The sequence below is a fragment of the Dunckerocampus dactyliophorus genome, chromosome 14 (genome assembly GCF_027744805.1).
Source record: "Dunckerocampus dactyliophorus isolate RoL2022-P2 chromosome 14, RoL_Ddac_1.1, whole genome shotgun sequence".
NCBI classification, from domain to species: domain Eukaryota; kingdom Metazoa; phylum Chordata; class Actinopteri; order Syngnathiformes; family Syngnathidae; genus Dunckerocampus; species Dunckerocampus dactyliophorus.
The window spans coordinates 10,909,650-10,932,118 of record NC_072832.1 but is presented as its reverse complement, the minus strand read 5'-3'; the positions used below and the strand labels follow the sequence as shown (position 1 = coordinate 10,932,118).

The following is a 22,469-nucleotide window of genomic DNA, read 5'->3' as shown; positions in this document are numbered from 1 at the left end:
CCTGTTTGGCCCATTTTGAATGAACTAAAATACAAATACAGTTTAAGGGGTTAAAGGGCGTTGATGAACTGTAGTGTCACTAGAAACAAGCACCAGACTTTATCGCTGTCAACAACAACTATTGCAACAACTATCGCAGGTTTGAATTATCTTACAACAGGCATAATAATAACAATAATAAATTTAAATGAAGCTTTTTATTATTAAGGGAGAAAATCCAAACCTAGTTTCTTAAAGCTCTGTGAAGGAATTTTGCCCACTCATCTTCACAGAATTGTTGTAATTCAGCCACATTGGAGGGTTTTCCATCATGACTACCTTTTTAAGGTCATGCCACAGCATCTCAATAGGATTCAGGTCAGGACTTTGACTAGACCACTCAAAAGTCTTAATTTAGTTTTTCTGCAGCCATTCAGAGGTGGACTTGCTGGTGTGTTTTGGATCATTGTCCTGCTGCAGAACCCAAGTTGGTTTCAGCTCGAGGTCACGAAAATTCATTCTCCTTCAGGATTTTTGGTAGACAGCAGAATTCATGGTTCCATTTATCACAGCAAGTCTTCCAGGTCCTGAAGCAGCAAAACATCCCCAAACCATCACACTACCACCACCATAGTTTACTGTTGGTATGATGCTCTTTTTCTGAAATGTGGCGTTACTTTTACACCTTCCAAAAAGTTAAACTTTTGTCTCGTCAGAGTAGTTTACCCAGGGGTGGGCACATTCGGCCTGCCAAGCTTTTGAATCCGGCCCGGCAGTTGCTTCCAAAGTATTTAATTTAAACTTTTAACATGCAAACTAGCAACATGACTTGCAAGTAGTCAGAGTCAATCTGAGACAACCCTTTGATGGTTTAAGTGGCTTTGAACATGCAGCGATCCAGACAACTACCACACCCATGGTGCCAAATAAACACAAATCAAATATGTGACACACAACTTACCCTACCCACTGCACTGTCTTGGAAGGAAAAAATGAGGGACGTTCGCATACTGTTTAATAGTCAATGTTTTATCATTCATAGTTCATTGTATATGTATGTATATTGTATATCACGCATGCTTTATTCATGTACATTCCGGGTATCTTATTCAGTCTTTATTCGTTATCTGATGTGGTCTGATGTTTAAAGTGCTCCTGAAAAAGGGACAGAAGCACATATAAGAGATTGTATGACACTTTTACAGATAAAATAAGACAAATAATTCCAGGTGGACTGTTATACGTGTAAAATAGTGTGCATGTGTCAAATATATAGTCGGCCCCCGACCAATTTTGTTAACTCAGTGCAGCCTGCGAGTCAAAATGTTTGCTCACCCCTGATTTTACCAAAGAGTTCTTTCAAAATTGAGACAAGCCGTAATGTTCTTTTTGTTCAGCAGTGGTTTTTGTCTTGGAACTCTGCCATCCAGGCCGTTTTTGGTCAGTGTCTTTCTTATGGTGGGGTCATGAACACTGACCTTAACTGAGGCAATTGAGGCCTGCAGTTCTTTGGATGTTGCTGTGGGGTCTTTTGTGACCTCGTGGATGAGTCGTTGCTGCGCTCTTGGGATAATTTTGGTTGGCCGGACACTTCTGAGAAGGTTCACCACTGTTCCATGTTTTTGCCATTTGTGGATAATGGCTCTCACTGTGGTTTGCTGGAGTCCCAAAGGTTTAGAAATGGCTTTATAACTTTTTCCAGAAAAAGTTTCATTTAAAAGCTGCATTTTGTGTTCAGTTGTCTTGTCTTTGACTAATATTTAAATTTGTTTTAATGATCTGAAACATTTAAGTGTGACAAACATGCAAAAAAAATATGAACTCGGGAAGGGGGGCAAACACTTTTTCACACCACTGTATATATATGTTTCACTTTTGCATCTCAGAGCAACTGTGGTGCGTTCAAAGACCACCGAACAAAGTGCGAAATTGAAATGCTTGACCAAAACTCATTATTAGTGAAGCATAAAAACAAACATAAAAATTGTGGGCTTTTTAACAGTGGCGCATGTATGCTGTGCATTTTACCTGTATTATCACATATTTATAAAAAATATATATGAAAAAAGTATATATTTTCACCAAAATTACACAAATTTGCAGGGCCATGAATGCTGAATAACAAATGTGCGGGTATTGCACTGATACTTATAGCTCACCTTCAGAAGAGACGTTGCCAGATAAGCTACACAGCCTGACAAAGATGTTATGATTGACACTGTCAGTGTTGATTATCGTGCTTGTAGAATGGCATATTACTTAAGATCAGCAATTTGGTCTAAAATCCAAAGTGCCTCGTAAGGAAAAATATCTTGTTTTAGATTTAGTCTAATCTTAGATTTAATTAGACGATGTTGTGATGCAATGTTGTGATGCGAGTGTTTGTTTATGTCAAACAAGCAGTTGAGAGGAAACCTACACACACTAACTCATAATATCATTCTAAATTATAACCCTACATTTTTTAATGCAGTAGACTTATTGGGAATAATAGACACACACATAAAAAGCCCTAAAAATGCAGATTTTTGATACTTTAAGCCACTTACTAAAAAATGAAAGGATGCAAGGGTCACTTTGATATTTTGTAAATGCTAAGAAGTTATATATTTCAAGAGCATCTCAGCTTTGTGATATAGGCGAAAAAGCGTATAATTATTATGAATTTCCGTCTTTGCTACCGTTTTCCCATTATTGCAGTTTTTTTTTCTTGTGTGCTTTGTACTTTCGCTGCTGTAAACCTGAAATTTCCCGTTGTGGGACTAATAAAGGCATATCTTATCATAAGGCCCTGTCACACCTTGACGATTTAGCCAGCGTACGCCAACGTATGAAAAATTTGGCCAATACGCTGGCGTACGTCGAATAAGTTATAGGTAGGTTTTGTATAAGTTAAGAGCTGAAGCACGCCGGCATACGTCGTAGTACGTCCAAGTCGTCCAAAAATGTTGTGCATGCAAAAACTTTTCGACGTATGTCAACGTATGATTCATATGTCCCGCATACGCGGGCAATAAGTCATGCGATCGTTGACGCCCGTTCACACACGTTATTTGTAAGTTACGCAAGTCGTAATTCGTCAACATACCTTGAGACAAAACTGTGTCTTCTTGGCAAGGGTTGGCTGAGAGCAGAAGGAGGCAACTGGGGAAGCAGCTTCCGATACCATTGACGATGCCTGAGAGGCGTTAGAACCCGCGTCATCGCCATCAGAGTGAGAGTGGGTGGGGGAGGCTGTGGGTGGTGATGGATCCCTCCGTCACTGCCCTGATACTTCTTGGCAGTGGTCTTAGAAATTTTCTTCGGCATGATGGTGATGTTGACACTGCGATGTCTAGTGAGGTTATGATTTGAGTCATCAAGTGGCAGCCTTTTTATAGGCTACGGCACGTGATCGTTGGCCATGCGTTGCCGTGCGGTTTGCATAAGTTAGACTGGCGTTGGGCATAAGTTGTGAACGCCGGCAACACGCTACAGATTCGTTGGTATAAGTTGTCTATAAGTTACAGAAACGTTCTATATAAGTTACTAATACGTCATGTATACGTTGAACTCGTTATTAATACGCTATGTATACGCCCAAAATTGAAAAAAATGTTGACAGTTCAACGTACGCCATCAAAATTATCACGTCGGGCATGCGCTGGTTAAATCGTCAAGGTTTGACAGGGCCTTTATCTTTTTTCATTTTGAATATATTTTTAACTTTCTTCTTAAATAATCTTTGTAAATTTTCTTCTCATAATATTTTTTTATTCCCATAATATTTTAACTTTATTCCCGTAATATTCTAACTTTTCCCCAACCTCATCCATCCATCCGTTTTCTATGCCGCTTCTCCTCATTAGGGTCGCTTCCCCAACCTAATTTTCCAAAAAATTATAACTTGATTTTGTTTTTTTCTCATAGCATTATGACTTTAAAAAGAAAATGTATTTTTTCTTTAATATTTCAACTGTCAGCTAATAAAACTACATTATTTTTCCTCATAATATTATGAGTTTATTCTCATAAAATTCTGACTTTTTTCTTGTTAGAATATGACTTTTTGTGTCTTAATATTTTCACTTTATTCTTGTAATATTATAACTTTTTCCGCAATCAAATTTTCCAAAAATGTCAAATTTATTTATATTTTTTATTAGTTTTTTGTAATATTATGACTCTAAAAAAATAACATCTTTTTTTTTTATATTTCAACTTTATGCTACTAAAATTACATTATTTTGTCATAAAATTAGGACTTTTTTGTCGTTAAATTACACTTTTTTCTCTTAATATTTTCAATTTATTCTTGTAAAATTACTGATGATTTTTCCATTTTTACAGTTTTGCCATTTTTTTTGTGTTCCTGTTAAATGATATCTTCAGAATGTGCCAAAGGCCAATAAAAAAGTTCTCACACTTACACTGCTCTCAACCCTATAATATGCCTCTTCCTATAACATTACTTTCTGTCCAACTTACACTAAAAACAACTAATTATTCACAATTTAAAGCAGAGAAAAGAAACACAATTATGAGGGGGAGTGAATGCTGAAGCTGCGCTGTATCTTCATCCTGTATCACATCCATATTTTCTATCTTCTCTCAAGTTACTTACAATCAATCACTACAGTAATGGCCTAATATTTGTATTAAAGTGAACCAACAGTGTGACCGTGGTCATGGAATGGTCACATGTTCCCGCTCCTTCACATTGAACCTGTGTGTGATGAGAAGCCGCCCTCGTGGGAGGTACAGCATTCCAGCGTTAACAGGGAGCGGTCAGTCAACACTTCCCCAGTAACGAGGCACAGTCAGCAGACTCAGTGAAGTCATCCAGGAGTCTGTAGGTGAAAAGCAGAAGACATTAGTTTGTTTCTGACTGCTGATCAACACTTTAGCTGTCATTCTCTCTGGAATGGCGTCACAGGCACTTCTGCTCTTGTTCACATGACAAAACAGACAAAAATAAATGTTGTATGCCAAAGTAGGATTCATCTTCAAACAAAAGAGGGCATCTGATTGAAGACCGTTCATCTTCTAAATCTAACTTTGTTGATGCATACTCTCTAATTGCATCAGATGTGATGTACTGTAGTCCTTAGAAACAAAGCCAGATAGTCTCTGTTGTTTGTCAATGCACTGTAGTGGGACACTGCTTTTAGAATGGTTCATGCTGTTTTTTTAATCAAAACCTAACCTAAATGTAATGTTAGGTTCATTGGTGACTCTAAATTATCTGTGAATGTGAGTGGTTGTTTGTCCGTGTGTGACCAGCCCAGGGTGTACATTGTGTATTATTCCCAGTCTTATTTGAAGTGGTTCTTGAAATGACTTCTATTGTGCAAAGTGGCAATTGTTTACTCACGAAAGGAACAACCTCTTGTTAGCCACATCCTTATTTTGCGCACAGTGTGTTTTGCCTATGTGGATTATTTTGTGTATTCCTATTTATTTCTATTAAAAAAGATGACTGTCATTAAGAACCTGTGAGAAGCAATCACATTTGCATGTGTGTATGTGTGTGTCCATGCAATCTTGCCGTGCCCTGGCCCACCTTTTCCAGAAACTTGTACAGATCAGAGCACTCACACGAGCCAAACTGGCCAAACTTTAGGTGTGTAGCGGTGGTACAATTGTACGGGCTAGTGTGACATTTCAGGGAGTAATAACAATAATGATAAGAAGCGACCAATGGTACTGAAAAAAACCTACCAATACCCAATTCATAACTTCACTGATTTTATTAGTCCAGAGTTTCATACTTTGCACTTTGTTCTTATACGGATGTTTGTGCCACATAGAAATGTGCAGCTTTCCAAATCATCTCGTTGCTGTTGGTAGTAGGAAGACGTGTTAGTTGACTTAGTGGTCATGATTTTTAATGACTATTTTGGTGAGACAAGAAATGTTTGAAATAAATATGGTACTTTTCCTCTAACTTGTATTGTATATTGCAGTATTTGTCTTATTTGGAAGAGTGTTTGTCTGTGAAATGCATCCATAGGCATCACAGTCGAAGAAGCGTAATGTGTTTTACACATTACCCGACAATTTGAAGGAAGAGCTGCTGCTGATATTGGTTGATATTGGAAATGAAGTGCTAGATAATGTAGATATATTGGTAAGAAAGCCAATATTGAGCATCTCTGTGAAAAATCTCCACTTAGCAACTCTTTGCATATGGAAATGTGTCCACTGTTTTGTACTGTTATTGCAATAAAGTTCTGTTTTTGCTCTCCTTCATTCCAAGGACATTTGATCCACTGAACCAACACACCCCCATCATGATGAGGACATCAGTGACTGCCATCTACCTTGGTGAGAAACACGTTGTTTATGGCAACTTGATAATGGAGTTGTAAGACTGTAGCAACACATCCATGTCCTTGCTATGGAAATTTGAACCAAGAGCTCTAATTTCTTCTAGAGTTTTCAACTTTTACCCAAAATGGGAAAAGGGAGTAGACCCACTAACACTCTCTAACTAATGCCAAAACACACAAAAATCCCCACACAGGCATTTTATTGTTAAATATTAGTTGATATTACAAAGTCTCACAGGCTGCATAACACCTTGGCTACACTCATTTTCTTCCTTTTGAACTGAAGAAATGTTGCGTTCCAGGCTGAGTATTTGAGTTCACACACAAGCCCCAAGTGCTTTGATTGGATTCAATGATGCTTTTGGATATTTCCCTCAATGCCAACGTAATTGAAGTCATGATCAAGTTCATCTGACTGAAGGTTTTAATAAAACAGCAGGGCTGAAATGGATCTTGACAAAACAGCAGCACATTTTCAGAGAGAAGGAAATAGACGCAATAGTATTAAAGATGCACTCAACTGCAACGTCTTTTTCAGACTTTATCGTAAGACAGGGACGGGGACTCCGAGTCGCGCTTAAGTCGCCCACAGAGGGACTTCAGAATTGACTTGGACTCGTGCTCAAAAGACTTCAGACTCAATTCGGACTCGTGACAAACAATGCAAAAACATAATAAATCAATGGGGGGGCAAACACTTTCACACCACTGTATGTGTTGACTTGCATTTGTTTGGCATCGTGGACGAGGTACTTGTCTGGATCGCTTTCATGTGAAAAGATACTTAAACCATCAAGAAGTTGCCTCAGACTGACTTTGACTACTTGCAACTTGTATGATAAAAGTTTTTATCAACTACTTTGGAAGTATCTGGCGGCCCGGATTCAAATGTTTGGCGGGCTGTATGCGGCCCACCTGATTTAACATCTAGTGTATTTAGCTACATAAAAGGGTCCAAATATTACAAACAGTTGTCACTATGATGGAATGCAGTTATACTGTCTATCACTGCAAACTACAAACATAATAATCATAGTGGGAATAATATTTTTCATCGAAATTGAGCATTATCACTTGAGTCTAAAGAAGACTGTGTGTGCATGTGTTTAAGTTTCCAGGCTTTGGCACAGCTCTTGCATTTGTAGGCCAGCTGTATATGGCTGTATCGTTCATTTCACTGCATCTGTTGTATGTCGAGTAACCAAAAAGACACTGTTGTCATGTTTTCCTCTCACACAGTGCTCCTGTTGTCCTGCGCTTGTCAGGCCAAGCCGAATGGATCAAAGGGCAAGAAACCGAAGCAAGGTAACGATCATGGACGCACAAACCTGTTATTTCTGTGTCATGGCAGCGTGGCTGTCTCCGCCTTCTCCGTCTTCATCTTCACTCACTGACAAATGGCTCAACCTATAAATCACTTCTTAAGAGTAAAAGCTGCCGCTGATTTATTTTGTTTGAGGTTTCCCGTGAACTTAAGACTGCCATTTTCTGTAGTGGCTAAACTGTAAATCAAATGCCCTCCTTGTAATACAGTAAATCCATTCTCAAATGACCATCACAGATATGTCTAAAACAAAAGTGATGCCATTTAGTAGTGTAAATTGTACAATAATACAGGATAATCCCAAGAAACGGATTTACATTGTTTGGATTGTTTCTATAACAATGAATCAATTGTTAGAATTGTTGATTACTTTTCTGTCAATCCGCTTATCTATGTAGCGATTAATTGCTTAATCCTTTTAGCAATTGCTTGTTGTCAAAACAGCAAGTAACTCAACCACTGCAAACATCTCCTCTGTTCATAGTCATACCAGCCATCGAGTGCGACGTCAGAGCGGGAAAGATCAGCCTCCCGGAATTCATAGTCAAATGTCCTGCGCACTGTAGGGAGACCAAGCAGCAGGTGTATGGGACAGGTGTTTTCGCCTCCATCTCCAGCATCTGCAACGCCGCCATCCACAGGTAAACTGTATGATGAACCATTAAAAGCTCACACAGGAAATGTTATGCAATACGGGTTTTGTATCCCAACAGTGGCGTTATCACCAATTCAGGAGGAAAAGTGATTGTGAGGAAAATGGCAGGCCAGAACATCTACAAAGGTAGCAACTCCAACGGCGTGCGCTCTCTGTCACTTCCGAAATGGAGGGAATCCTTTGTTGTCACAGGTATGAATAATGGAGTTCATATTGAAGGCAAGAGGTGACCCCTTGTTGACTGATGCTTTGTTGTGTTGTAGAGGGGAAGCCCAAGAAAGGAGTGATCTACCCTTCTACCCTTGACTTCGTTCCTTCAAGACCAACCTATGTGAAGACAAGTGAGGAAGGATTCTTTTCCACACGTATTCGCATTTAATCATTTTTTCTGATAGTCTCAGTTATTTTTGGGCCGTATAACTTAGGGTACATTTACATAACCCGACTGGTCTGCGGGTATCGAACCAGGGTCCACAGATGAGACTTGAGCATCGAAAGTCAACGAGCTAAAAGGCCGAGCTTCAGCCCGTCGTCCGGCAGCGATCTTGAAGGCATCAGGGAGTGAGGTTTACTCGCACAGCCATCCCTGCTGGCATGTGTTACATTTACATGACAGCAACCCAATAAAAAAAGAAGAGTCTTCAATTCACTTGACAACTGCTCTGATCAGTGCTCAAGTTCGGTGCACTCGGCCGTGATTGGAAAAGGTGGGCCAGGGCACAACACGATTGCATGCACACGCACATGCATGCGTGCAGTGTAGCCAAGTCATAAAATGATTATAATGCAATTGCATCACTTTTCTTTTAAAGACTCAAAATAATCCACAAATTCAAAACTCGTACGCTTACTCACTCATGAGTACACCCTCACGGTGTATAAAATAATTTTTTAAAAGACAACCCCTTCAGTACCGGCCATTTTAGACGATTTTGACTGATCTTTCAAGGCGCACAGAATATTCTATGGCTATATAAACATGGAACCGACCAAAAGAAAGATTAGACTCCCGTCTTTCATCAGAAAAAAAGGTTTATTTTGGTCATCAGCAGTAGAACTTAGGTACGTTTCAGGAAAAAAACTGTTCCCCACGAGACAAGGGAGAAAACAGAACTATGTGTGCGCATCTCACTTCCTCCTTCCTGTCATGTGTGATTTTTTTCGTCCACATGATCGCTGCTGAGCTCTTATCCAATGCACTTCTGCCACCTTGTGGCCACTTTTATAGCTTAAAATAGCTATGAACTGAAATCTATTAGGAGAGCCGCGTCATCACCTCTCTTTGCCTCTCGCACAAAAAAACGTAAAAGACGTATAAGTACGTTGTTGGGATTGGGCTTTCGGGCTTATAAAAACGTATAACTACGTCTTTGGTATTGAATGATTTCATTAAGAAATGAGAGCTATCACCTTGCACAAAAGAAATAATCAGAACAGCTTGAAATAAGACTGGAAATAATCCACAAAGTTAGGGAAATTGTAGTTGTAGTGAAATCGTGTCTAACTTGAATACCCGTGATTCAAACCCAGATCCCAATCTAACCTTTTTATTTTGGTCATGCAGTATAGTAGTCATGTAAAGCTAATTGAACAATATGTTGCCTAAAACATTATAGCAGGGTGTTCAATGAATGGTAGGCTTTTAGGTTCAATGGGAAGTCCAAACACTATCAGTCTTTTGAAGAATGTGAGGAATGAATTAAATGGGGCAGCTACCATAGACTCTTCTTCAGTGCTCATCCATCTTAGACAAAGTACTGCCTTCATTTGTCATCTCCTCTCAGTTCAAAAGGACAAAGCCCCCGCGGCAACCACAGCGCTTCCTCCAACAACAACGGCACCTGAGCCCACCACGACGATGACCACACCTGAACCTGCCACTACCGCCGCCACCACCACTACCACCCAGGCTCCCACTACCACTACACCTCCTCCCCCACCGCCACCCACCACTGTCAAAGCTCGTGCTGCTGTGCACAGAGTCAGAGACGCAGGTGAACTCAACGAATCATTGCACGTTTTGTTTATTTCCTGATGGATCCCTGCATGTCATGTGGAGGATTGTGTATTTACTTGGACGGCCTTAGTAATCCAATCCGCACAGAAGCTCCACTGCCGCCTGGATGTCGCCTAACTAACATCTATACAGCAACAAGTCCCTACAGCCTCACTTTGTATGTGATTGCAGGAGGTGATTACAAGTGCTGTTATGACAGATGGCTGCTGCACGGCCGCGCATTTGTGCTGCTCATTTGACTAACTGACTTAAGTGCACAGTTGACATCCCTCCTCGCAACCCTCCTTGTACAGTGGAACCTCAGTTTTTGTATGCCCCAGCTTTCGTAGGATTTGTTTTTTGTCAAACATTATTGCTAAAAATGTACACTGTCTCGGTTATCTCGGTTATCCACACATTGGTGACTCAGTCTCTGTGAAGAATGGATAATGGTTCCTTTACAGTTGGGACACTATAGACAGATTCCGTCCAGGGACTTCTTTAATCATCTTTAGTATATCTGTATGTGTGGTTTATTTACTCACAGAACGCACACAGACTGACAAACAACTCTGTATCAGTTTCCTTCCTTCCTCCTTTCAAGCATTGCGCTGCACTGACGAGGTATTCTGTTCAAGCTCACTGCGTAACAGCGTTAGAGGAATCTGTGCTTTTTTATATAGGGCGACTGCAAAAAGTGTTGCAAGTGCCACAACTTTGATAAAGAAGGTGAGAAACTATTGAATTCAATAAAGAAGTTGCAGCAAAGCACAAAGGTAGCCTCTGTTACAATAGGATTATAATGTTACCACAGTTTGCAGGGGGAACGGTTTAACAGAGACACAGAAGAGAAAGTGAGCTGGGCCAGTGTGTGTAATGATGATTGCACCTGCTCAGTTTGGAACGGACTAGAATGAAACAGCGAGACAAAAACTGAGGTTCCACTGTATAAGTAAACATTATGAAACATTGACGGTCGTGTGGCCCATTTGGAGCTGCCACAGCGAGTGCACAAAGGTGTTGTGTGTTAATGTGTAATGTAGCTGATGTGCCAGAAAAGCACCCCAATAATTTTCTTTTCTTTCCCAAATGATTCCGCTCCCTCAGCCATGTGTGTTTCTTCTATGTAGGCAGCAGTCACCCGTACCTTGCCTCTGTAGCAGCTGCCAGTTCAAGTGAGTGAAGCAAAGTAAAGCTACATCATGGTGACATAAGGGGGTGCAGGGATGGTTGTCGCATAGTGAACTAACCTATGGCAAGCTTTGAGGGTTTGCTTCTCTGTAGTATAAGCCCTTTTCACTATGAACGTGAAAAAAGTATGACTCAAAGAATCTTTACTTCTACAATAACTGTAAGAAGACAACAAAGTCATTATGAAAGGTAACTTTAATTGGTTTGATTTGGATCCTCAAATTAATGTAATGTTTTTGTACACCCCAGTTGGTTTGCGTCTGACATTTTTGCCGAAATTTTGCCTTGGTTTTTGTACAATATTGCATGTAACATTCTAGTGCGTTTGCCCTGTACTTTATTGTTGCGTGAAATCGAGTGCCCAAGCCAAGCACCCTACGCTTTGCTGACTCACGGACTGTGCTTTTTTCATTGATTGTGGCTGCTAAATAACACACCATGGGGCCAAAGAAAGCTGCGAGTGCCAGCACTTTGATAAAGAAGGCGAGAAACAATATTGAATTTGATCTGGCCAGGATGTACGATGAATTCTGCATCACCAATAAGTCTCATCCATTCGTCGTTTATAATTATTTAGCATGATTTCTGCAAGAAAAACTGTTCTCTATGAGATGTATTTTTTGTTAATATTTTTGGGTGTCTGGAACGGATTAATTGGATTTACATTGTCCCTCGCTACATTTGAACATCGCTCCCTCGTTCTGTCGTGGTTTTTCAAAACATAATTAATAATCACTGTTTCATGGTTTGACTATGGCCTGTTATTAATCCACATCCAGTTAAGATGAAAGTAAAATCCTTTGAGTTGGCGTACTTCATTTGAAAAAGGCTTGTGCAGTGAATAGAAATGTCTATTGCAACAGAGTGAGTGGTAGTGAAAAGTGAAAGTGAAAGCAGCTTTTTTAAGTGTTACAAACAAATGGGTTGGTGGTGGATGCTGACTCAGCTCCATATATTTTTGCCTAAATGTATTTATGTTATTCCAACACTGGTGTAGGACAATCACAGAGTGCTCAAGGCAAGAGCCCCAGCCAAGGTACACCACTGACTCTGCAGCTCTTGGAAAGTCCGTTTACGCCACATGTGGCAACTCTTTGACTCATGTCGTGACATTTCTTTAAAGTATTCCGAGGGAGTGCCTATCCGAATAGATTCCCGCAGCGTGCCAGTGCAGGTAATGCCAACTTTAAAATAACCCGATGATGCTATTGTTCCTTTTTTCCCCTTCCGTACTAACACACACACACAACCATGCACGAACCTCTGCTGCTGCTTTCAACACATCTGCTGAGCCTCATTCGGGCCACAAGTGTTCTTTGTTGTGTTTTCCTAAATACCACTCAATGACTGTTTTCAGCTCAGTTCATACTTAATTAGTAAGTATCTCTGTACTTGAATGTCACCCACTACAGATAGAAATAAAAATAAATAGTTGAAAACATGACACTTTTGATTACATGTTATTTTTGTTGCTATTCAAATTGCATATGATCTCATGATGTTTGTGTACTCTTCCTGCCCTCAGGTCTGCGCAGAGCTGAGCCTGTGCCGGCAGTGAGGAGACAGTTGGCCTCTCCAGTCGGACCAGGTCAGCCTCCCTGTGCACACACAACACAGGTAGACATGATGGGACCAACATGGAATGTAGGTCAAGGGTAGTGATGCTGGAAGAAGAATGCTGGAGATGCTGTAAGAGTGACCCAGGTGTCCACACCCATAAGCCCCAGCTCTCTGCACCCCAAGGCTGCCTCTAATCCACCCAATCAAGCTCACATTCCTTTCCCAATAGCACCCGTTTTCTGTCATCAGCAGCCACATCCTCTTATTCAGCGTTTCACTTTCCAAGATAAAAAAGAGCCTGTTGGCTTGTAAATACACCCTGTATAGTCTTTATTCTAATATGAAGCTGCAAGACAAGCACCAGATGGGCTGAAATTGTGGGTGTAACCTTCATCGTGCGACTCCTCTTTCCTTCCTTGTTTGTCTCGTCTTTGTTTCCCCCCTCTTCCTCTTCTTCTTTTTTATCTATCTGTTTTTCATGGCTGCAAGCAGCTTTGAACAGAGGTCAGGCGACCCAACAGGAGCGGACTCCAATCGTGAGCCAATCCAATCCCGGTAAGTGATGCCAGAGCGCAAACAGACACGCTATTAAGTGGAGATCAAAAACAGGCATAAGTCAAGTCAATTTGACTTATATAACGCACAGTAGGTATCTTGAGAAATGCACTTTTGTTGCATTAAAGAAAACCAAAGCACTTTGGTGGCAGAGGTAAGGAAAAACTCTCTTTAAGTAATAAACCTTGAACGGGATATGCACCTGTGTGGATGTGTTGCTTTCATTGCTTTTGTTTAACATTCAGTGAAGTTACTAATATACAGTACTGTGCAAATCTCCCCAATACACAGCACATGATGGAGTGGCCATTTATTGTGTTGTGGCCAGCCTAAGGCACACCCGTGCAATAATCATACTGTCTAATCAGCATCTTAAAGGGATAGTTTGGATTCTTTGACATGAAGTTGTATGGCATCCCCATCAGCAGTGTAGGACATCAACAGTGACTTAGCCCCTCCACCCCCCCTTGTCCCGTGAGTCCACCTCTGGTCGGATTATGGTGACAAGGAACATAGTTCCGCTTAGTTGCTGGGACATTTAAGTAAAGAGTTTGGCTTCTCAAAACAATATGCGTTCAAAAGAGTAATACATTTGCGTCATAAAAATGCCTCCTTGAAAACAAATGAAATCTCTCGGCATTATATTTGTCTCCCGCCTGCGACATCGACTCTCCCTTTTTGTGTATGTAATGAAGACGGGTAAGTCTCTGTTGATGTACTCCACTGCTGATGGGGATGTCATACAGCTTCATGTCAAAACGTTAGAACTATCCCTTTAATATGCCACACCTGTGAGGTGGGTGGATTATCTCCACAAAGGAGAAGTGCTCACTAGTACAGATATGAGATCAATATTTGAGAAAGATGCTGGTGTGTAGTCCGGGATCGGCTCCAGCTCAAAGTAAGTAAGACCATTTCCTATAAGATAAAGGAATCCCTGCTTTGGATGTAGAAGAGATGGTTGCAAATTGAAATGTTTTGGTTCCAGTGTATATACGGCTGATTGAAAGGTTGTAATGTTGGGATGCTGTGGTTCAATGTGAGGTGGAAACATCTCCCTAAGAGTGCAGTACTCAGCATGAAAAATGAGCTATGATTATGTTGCCAATAAGATGAGTGATGGCAAGATAATGTGGTGCTGCATTCATCTTGTGCCATATCTGTAGAGAAGATAAGACAGTGATGAGAAAGGTGCTCTCTCAGTATAGTAATCGTATATTCCAGCGCAGCCCATCTGGCCCGGCTTCTTCTTCCCGATCTTTGTAAATGCTTCCAGAAGAGAGAACTAGTTCTACATAGCGTGGTTTCGCTTCCTGCTTCTTGGCTCAAGGAGCAAAGTGCTTCTGTTTTTGCTTGTGTGGAATGCAACCGTTGGTCCCTATAATTAGACAGCTTTGTAAAAAAAAAAAAAAAAAAAGCCAAAATGAATTGAGCGGACGAACCTGTCGCCCATGACAAGTTTATTAGGAGCAGCGATGGCCTCACAAAAGCTACTGAAATAGGCAACCTATGTTTTAATAAAGTCATTTTTAGTGATGCCCCTGAGGGACATTCTTTGAGGGTGAGGTGAAAGGTCAGAGGTGGGGCTCAGCTACGTAAAGCTAGCCATGAGGGATCCGTGTCAATCTAAAGGACACCCCAGGAGAGAGGATGATGCTCTTGTAGTGAAGTTTTCAACTTTGATTTACGAGTTCTTGTTTTCCTCATCCGATGACTTTGCTTTGCTTAACTTAACTTCATTTAAATATAACATACTTCTTTTTCAGCACCTGTTTTTGGAAGAACACTTTTTAAGACAAATTTGTTTTTAATTAGTAGATGACAATTAAAAAAATAGCTGCTCGACGGCTGCTTGATGACTCTGCGACCTTGATCACCATTATCTCAACTCCTCAGTTTCTTCCTTCATTGTTTCCTAATTTGCCCAAACTTTGATACACCTTGTCTCTGTGTCACAAGGTCACCGATATGGTGAGTGACAGGAAGAAAAGCTCAGACTTGTTCCGTGCCACCTGGTTGGTTTGCATCCACAAAGCTCCAGACACCGAATGTAATGCGATTCGTATTTTTAAGACTTTTTTTTTTGTAGGAGAAAAAAATGCCATCTTGTAATGAGGTCGATATGATACGTCCAAAATATAGCAGATCGAAATAACAGTCTTTATATACAGTATGTATGACTTTCATAACCGCTGAACAACTGAACTGTTCAAGCGGTATGCTGTTGTACACTCAAATGGCCAGTGTTTATTTGAAGACAGTCAATTATGTATTCATGTAGCAGTAACATGCAACACAATAACAAATTCAACACAACATGTGAGTGCGTCACGTCCTGACCTTGTGCCCGCAGTGACCACCGCCATGGTTATGATCAAGAGAACGCCTGTCCATCTTTTTAATGCATCACTGTCACCACAAAAGAATAACCCTCCTGTCTGCTCTACACTACTGGGCCTTTGACCAGCAGCAGATTAAGTTAATCTTTGCGTCTTTCTGTCTACACTGTCGTACACTTTACAATAATACTCCCACGCTCCAGCGAGCGTGTGGCGTCCCAGTCAACACAAAGCCAGCCTGCTCGCTGCCACAGGATGGGAACGCTGAGCCCAGGCTGTGCCCTTGTGTAAGCTCCACATCCATTGGAGTAAGGGCGCACTGAGGTGTGTTAAGTCAGTTTGGATAAATGGGATGTCCTGCACTTCTGGTGTTCAATCACTTACTGTAACCATGCAAGAGTTCACCCAAGCTCACTACAGTGTTTCTTCTGTTAGAGTGTTTTTTGTTTTTTTGGTTCGCGGTTCCTCCTCCCGCGGTTCCTCCCGTGATCATGTCGAAGTATCCTTGGGCAAGATACTGAACCCCGAGTTGCTCCTGCAAATGCCTGGATTCAGGGGACAAAGGCTAAGCCAGGAGTGTCCAAAGTGCGACCGGGGCGGCATTTGCGGCCCGCGGCACATTCTAAAGTCTATGAGTTAACAAGAAAACAACAAAAAAACAACTCATCAACAAAATTTAATAATCAGATGTAATTATACAAGAATAAAGTGAAAATATTAAGAGAAAAGTCATTATTTTAGGAAAATAACGTAATATTACAAAAAATAGCATCATTTTAGTACCATAAAGTTTAAATATTTAAGTCGTAATATTAGGAAAAACTAATAAAACAATGAGTAATGTTGTCATTTTTGGAAAATTCGTTTGCTGAAAAATTTATATATATTACGGCAATAGTAAAAGTCAGAATTACGAGAAGAAAATTTACAAGAGGAAAGTTGAAATAGATGGGGAACGAAACAATAGCAACAATGAAAACAGCTGTCATTTCACGACAATAAAGCAAAAATATTTAGAGAAAAAGTTCTATTCTAACGAGCAAAAGAGACACAATTTTACGAGAAGAAACTCGTAACATTATGAGGAAAAATGATGTCATTTTAGTAGCATAGAGTTGAAATGTTTGTTTTTGTTTTGTTTTTTTAAAGTTGTAATATTATGAGAACCCAACCGAATAAAATTTGGGGAATAAAGTCATAATATTATGAGAAGAAAACCTATGAAAATTATCTAAAAAGAAATTTTAAATAGAACAGCAAAAATGGGGGAAAAAAGGGCAAAGACCAAAGTTCATACAAATAATACGCTTTTTCACCTGCAGTCATGGAAGAAAATATTAGACCACCCTTGTTTCTTCAGTTTATTGATCCATTTTAACACCTGGTACAACTAAGGGTACATTTGTTTGGATAGCAAATATAGCTCATAAGAGTTTGATTGAAGAGCTGCTATTTAGCAGCTTCCATGGTCTTCTTGATAATAACCAAAATCACTTAAGTTCTTACATGAATAGCTATAGCATTGTCCTGCCAAAATATTTAACTCTTATGAGCTATTTTTGTTGTCATTGTTGTATTTGTGCAAACAAATGTACCTTTAGTTGTATCAGGCATTAAAATGAACAAGAAACTGAAGAAACAAGCGTGGACTAATCATTTTTTCCATGATTGTATATCACGAAGCTGAGATGCAGTTTTTTTTCCTCAAAATATGTATAACTTCCATAAAGCGAAACAACGTGTAGCAATGAGAATGAACAACAAGAACCAAACAGACTAATGTAAGACAGCTGAACAGGATGCTAGTGGAGGTACGGAAGTGATTGTTGGAGTACAGATAGTAGATGCATGTGTGTTCTCCATACTTTGGCCTTCCGCTGTCTAGTGTCGGGCAAACATCCTGAGTGGATGAGTTAGCGCAGTATGTTTGGTGTCTTGACTCAAGGCTGAACATCTTGTGTATACTTCACTCATGACGTTTAGTGGAGGTCACAAGTATGCGCTCCCTCATGCTTTCTAATCTTCCCTGCACAGTTTTTCCCAGGAGGGACTGGGGCCCTCCGTCCTTCCCTCGTCCTGAGTGGTTCCCTGGAGCTAGACGATCATCAGGTACACATGCATGCATATAGCGCGGTGTTTCTCAAATAGTGGGGTGGGCCCAGCTGTGGGGGCGCGGTGAACTGTCAGGGGGGCGGGTGATCGGCACGGAGGACGTTCAGTATTAGTACAGACCGGCCAACATGCATGAATTTGTCAGCTATCAGCATGCAGTTTGACTCTTGAATATGCTTGTATGCTTCACTGCTGGTTTCAGTTTGGAGTTCAGTTGGTACAGTACAGGTTAATAAATATTGCCGCAAAAACATTTATGTCCCCCGACACACAACACAACAACAGCAAAAATGGAAAAATCAGCAGTGATTTTATAAGAACGTGAAAATATTAAGAAAAAAAATAGAATTACTTACAGTATATATACAGAATTATAATACAGTAAGAATGGGCATATTTGCTAATGGTGATTAATCAGGATTAATTCATTTGAAAACTGTGATTAATATGATTAAAGTTTGTAATCATTATTTGACAGCCCTAAATCTAATGAGAAAAAGTTGTAATTTTGCAAGAATAACGTCATAATATTATGAGGGAAAAATAACTTGATTTTAGTAGGAAAAAGGTGAAATATTAAAGAAAAAAATGTTTTATTGTAAAAGCTGTATTATTATGAGAAACAAAACAAAATAAAGCTGTAATTTTTGGAAAATTAAGTTGAGGTCAAAAACGTTATAATTAAGGATGTCCGATATTGGCTTTTTTGTCGATAACCGATATGCCGATATTGTCCAACTTTCAATTTCCCATTCTCATATCAACCGATACCGATATGTGTAACATCACATATCTCCTGTCATGGGATTAACACATTGTTCTGACCCACAATATTGTTTTAGACATTTCTCTTGGAGATTCATAAAGTATCGATCTAACTATCGCTCGATCGATTATACTTCCGTTTCCGGGTCATGAGGGTGTTGTAGCCACGTGGCTATTAAAGAATTGTAGCATGTTGTTGAGTTGAGTGGAGTGGAAACTGATTGGCACCACCGACATCGACTCATGTCTCGTTGTGAATCGCATCTCCACATTTGGTGACCCTCGACGTGGGTAAAAATGTAGACAAAATGTGACAACGACACCGTGCCGTGCAGATATTCCATCTCCTCCTTTCTTCTCACTCCATCCTGGTGCACTTATGGCTTCTCAGAGGATGAATACTTGAAGCCTGTGAAGCCCAGTTCCGACTGCGAGCAATAGCACAGGACGTGATGAAGTATTTCCACGTATTGGCGCCGCTAGATGCCTCGATGACGGCAAGTACGGGAGCCCATAAGCCTATATACGGCAGTTCTTTATTATTGGTTTTCATTATAGGGAAAGACCCGATGTTACATTTTTATCGGACATCCCTAATTATAATATTACGAGAATAATGTAAAAATATTATAAGAATAAGGTCATAATACTATGAGAAGAAAAAAAAAATGAAATGGTTGGAAAATTTAAAAAAAAACAGCTTTAATTTTACGAGAATAAAGTAAAAATATTAAGAGAAAAAAGTCATATTCTAATAAGAACAAAGCTGCAGTTTGCATTTAGTAGCATTGAGTTGAAACGCTAAAGAAAAAAAGTCATAATATGAGAAACAAACAAAACAAAAGCATTTTTGGGGGGAAATTTGATTAGGTAAAGAGTTATACTATGGGAATGGAATGTAAGTCAAAATATTATGGGAATAACATCCTAATATTATGACAAGTAAATTGACAAAGATTAAGCAAGTAGAAAGTTGAAATATTTGGAAAATGTAAAAAAAAAAAAAAACAGCAAAAATGGGAAAAAAAAGAGCAAAGACCGAAGTCCATACTAATAATACGCTGTATCACGATATTACTATATCACAAAGCTGAGATGCAGTTTTTTCTTGAAATATATATAACTTCTATACATATCTACTTGTGTTGGCGTACAAAATTGTTCTTGGCGGAAAAAATGTGGAGGCCTTAAGTGTAACTCTTTGCTGTATGTTCAGATGTTGTTTATGCAGCTCCAGACTCAGGATACACCTGGAGTGACTCAGACGCACCAGAGATGACAGGTGAGTCTGGCTGATAACAGTGTGGTGTCGGCGACCCGCTCGTATCGCTGCATGCTGCATGTGCAAAAGGCATCATGCATGATCATGTGACTGATACAGAGCATGGACGTGTTGGATGTGTGTGATGCTCATGTGTGGAGGGGAGAGAGAGAGAGAGAGCGCTGAGCAGGCTGCACTTTGAGCATGTGAGGTGATCGTTCTGCACAATGCCGTCGTTTTCACTGGTCTGGGATTGGGTGGCAAACATGACATGACCAATCGCAACTGTGGAAATGTGTGCTTGCCCTCCGAAGTTCAATGTGGGAATACTAACAGGTCTCAAACCATCCTCCTCTAGCTCAGGATCACAGGCCTGATATCTCAGACTTTGAGCGCTGGTATTATAACATTGGATCATACCGTAAGTGTTTTTTCTCTTCTTTTTATACGGGACTAACAAGTCTTGGGAGTCAGTTTTGTATGCTCATTTCAGAAGAGTAGGCTCCTGTAATTGTAAAAACATTACACAACCCTTTTAAATGATCACATTTGTTCTCTATGGGTTTTTTTTTCTTACAACATGTCATGGGTTTATAAAAATACTTGACAGGATGCTTGATCTCTTTCCATTTGGCATGTTGGGATTTGGTTACAGGGTTGGTGAAACGGGTAAATTAAAAGCGTCCTTATTTGGTACAGCAGCTGCACTCTAATTATGCTTTCATCCATTTACCGAGTGCAGTGCAAGACAATGACTGGTGGGATGCATTGGGGTTGTCTACTAAGTCTAACAGTATGTTTATTATTGGAGTTGTGGTTTCCAGTGGTGTGTAACTGAAAAGACATCACAATGACAATCCAGTTTTTCCACATACAGGCAAGTTTTTTTTTAGGTATATCAGATGGAGTTTTTTACTTGGACACAGGTGACACAGGTGACATACCAAGCTAGCTAATAATACAACACTTTTGTGTGCTAAGAACCCTAGTTTAACAACACAGCATGTTCTTTAACAGATATGTTGACTTATGATGAACTTGTTTGTCATCATATGCTTTTACATTTGGATTCCAAGTTTGTTGTTCATGGAAGGCAGTGGTGCAGACTTACATTCAGAATACGCTTCACTGTTAAGTCCTCCTTGCCACAATGTCATGCTAGACATGTTATTGCTCATTTAGTTCCCTGCGTAAAAGTAAATAATTACATTTTCCGACATGTCAAAACTACTTCCTTAAGTGCAATGAGGGCAAAGTCATTTCAGTTGTTTATAGGCTCAGTTTTGGCCCGTTGACAAGGCCCAAACAGCTCTCGCTGACCGATTACAGGTTGTAGCTCCATCTCTTTGATGATGCCCGCAAAATACATCTGAAAGGAAAGCAAATTCCTTCCCAGCATGCACCACTCAAATTCTATCAGATGAGAGCTGGAGCCAGTGGGACAGCAGCCTGTCTGTTCAGCATGAGATGTGTGTCAAAGTGGCGTGACGACTGAGCATGTGTTCTTTTTAGTGTCCCGAGCCGCTGACTTGGAGGGCAACCGCCAAGCGCCGCTGGATACAACCCATACAAGAGGTGAGTTGTAGTCAGTATGGCTGCAAACACCTGCTTGTATCCAGTCAGGCATCAGCTTGCACACACATCCATGAAGCTTATTTGACGTGTGACTGACGTTCATGCCAAGCCCTTTTTGCATCGTAAGTAGTCATCGTGGTAGTGACTTGCTTGTATGCTATCATCTGTGCAGTGGAGACAGTGGACACATGGAGACCAGATGCAAACCTTTACGAATCAGGTGAGATTTTAATCAATACTTTTGGTTCTCCCTCTCAGTGGATCTGCGCCGGCACCAAGTAAGTCCCCAGCATAGACTCTTAAATGCAAACCAAGCTGAGGTTATCCGGGGAAAAGCATCTGGCTTTGTGGCTAGCCTGTAATTGAAGGGATGTTGAGATAATGTCAAACAGCATGATGGCTGGAGGATAAAAGCGGCCCCGTTTGCGATCATGTTTACCGAGAGCACATGCTGGAAAGTGGACAGCAGTTGTCTTTGTGGGACATTCCATGACAAAATAGACTTTTTGTTTGTTATTCCGCTTCTCTTTCACTCTGTCTGATCAACATATTTCCATTCTTTGACGAGGGAGATACTGGTCTTATGTTACAAAGCATCAGCGACTTCTCGACCGGTTCCTAAAATTAGCACTAAAACTCCTGTCTTTAAGAGAGAAGAAGTTAGTTGAGCAGGTTTAAAAATGTTTTTGTCAAGCTGCTGTGCATTCATGAGTTCCTCCTTGGATCAAAGTTCGGTGGATATCAGTGCGTCTGGTTCCTCTTTCAAAGTCAGAACTCAAAATCGATCAATGCATTTTTTTGGCAAAGATAGCAGAAGTTTGTTGAGCAGGTTTAAAATGTTTTTCT

The 22,469-nt window shown here is 40.3% G+C and overlaps 1 protein-coding gene across 5 annotated transcripts in view; it reads left to right on the top strand.

Annotated features, from left to right (window-relative positions):
* The window catches only part of vit (vitrin), a 37,113-nt gene that overhangs the window by 6,079 nt on the left and 8,565 nt on the right, over positions 1-22,469 (top strand). For 2 of the 5 annotated variants that reach the window (XM_054798148.1, XM_054798145.1), the window contains exons 2-17: positions 6,218-6,285; positions 7,530-7,595; positions 8,099-8,255; positions 8,328-8,461; positions 8,533-8,610; positions 10,054-10,263; positions 11,396-11,440; positions 12,454-12,492; positions 12,580-12,630; positions 12,982-13,044; positions 13,509-13,571; positions 17,945-18,019; positions 20,004-20,069; positions 20,407-20,469; positions 21,561-21,623; positions 21,796-21,843. In XM_054798148.1, coding sequence (XP_054654123.1) covers positions 6,252-6,285; positions 7,530-7,595; positions 8,099-8,255; positions 8,328-8,461; positions 8,533-8,610; positions 10,054-10,263; positions 11,396-11,440; positions 12,454-12,492; positions 12,580-12,630; positions 12,982-13,044; positions 13,509-13,571; positions 17,945-18,019; positions 20,004-20,069; positions 20,407-20,469; positions 21,561-21,623; positions 21,796-21,843 — 1,255 coding nt within the window. In that variant the 5' untranslated portion in view covers positions 6,218-6,251. The remainder of the gene's footprint in view (positions 1-6,217; positions 6,286-7,529; positions 7,596-8,098; positions 8,256-8,327; positions 8,462-8,532; positions 8,611-10,053; positions 10,264-11,395; positions 11,441-12,453; positions 12,493-12,579; positions 12,631-12,981; positions 13,045-13,508; positions 13,572-17,944; positions 18,020-20,003; positions 20,070-20,406; positions 20,470-21,560; positions 21,624-21,795; positions 21,844-22,469) is intronic. The other 3 variants (XM_054798146.1, XM_054798147.1, XM_054798150.1) reach the window with 3 other exon arrangements.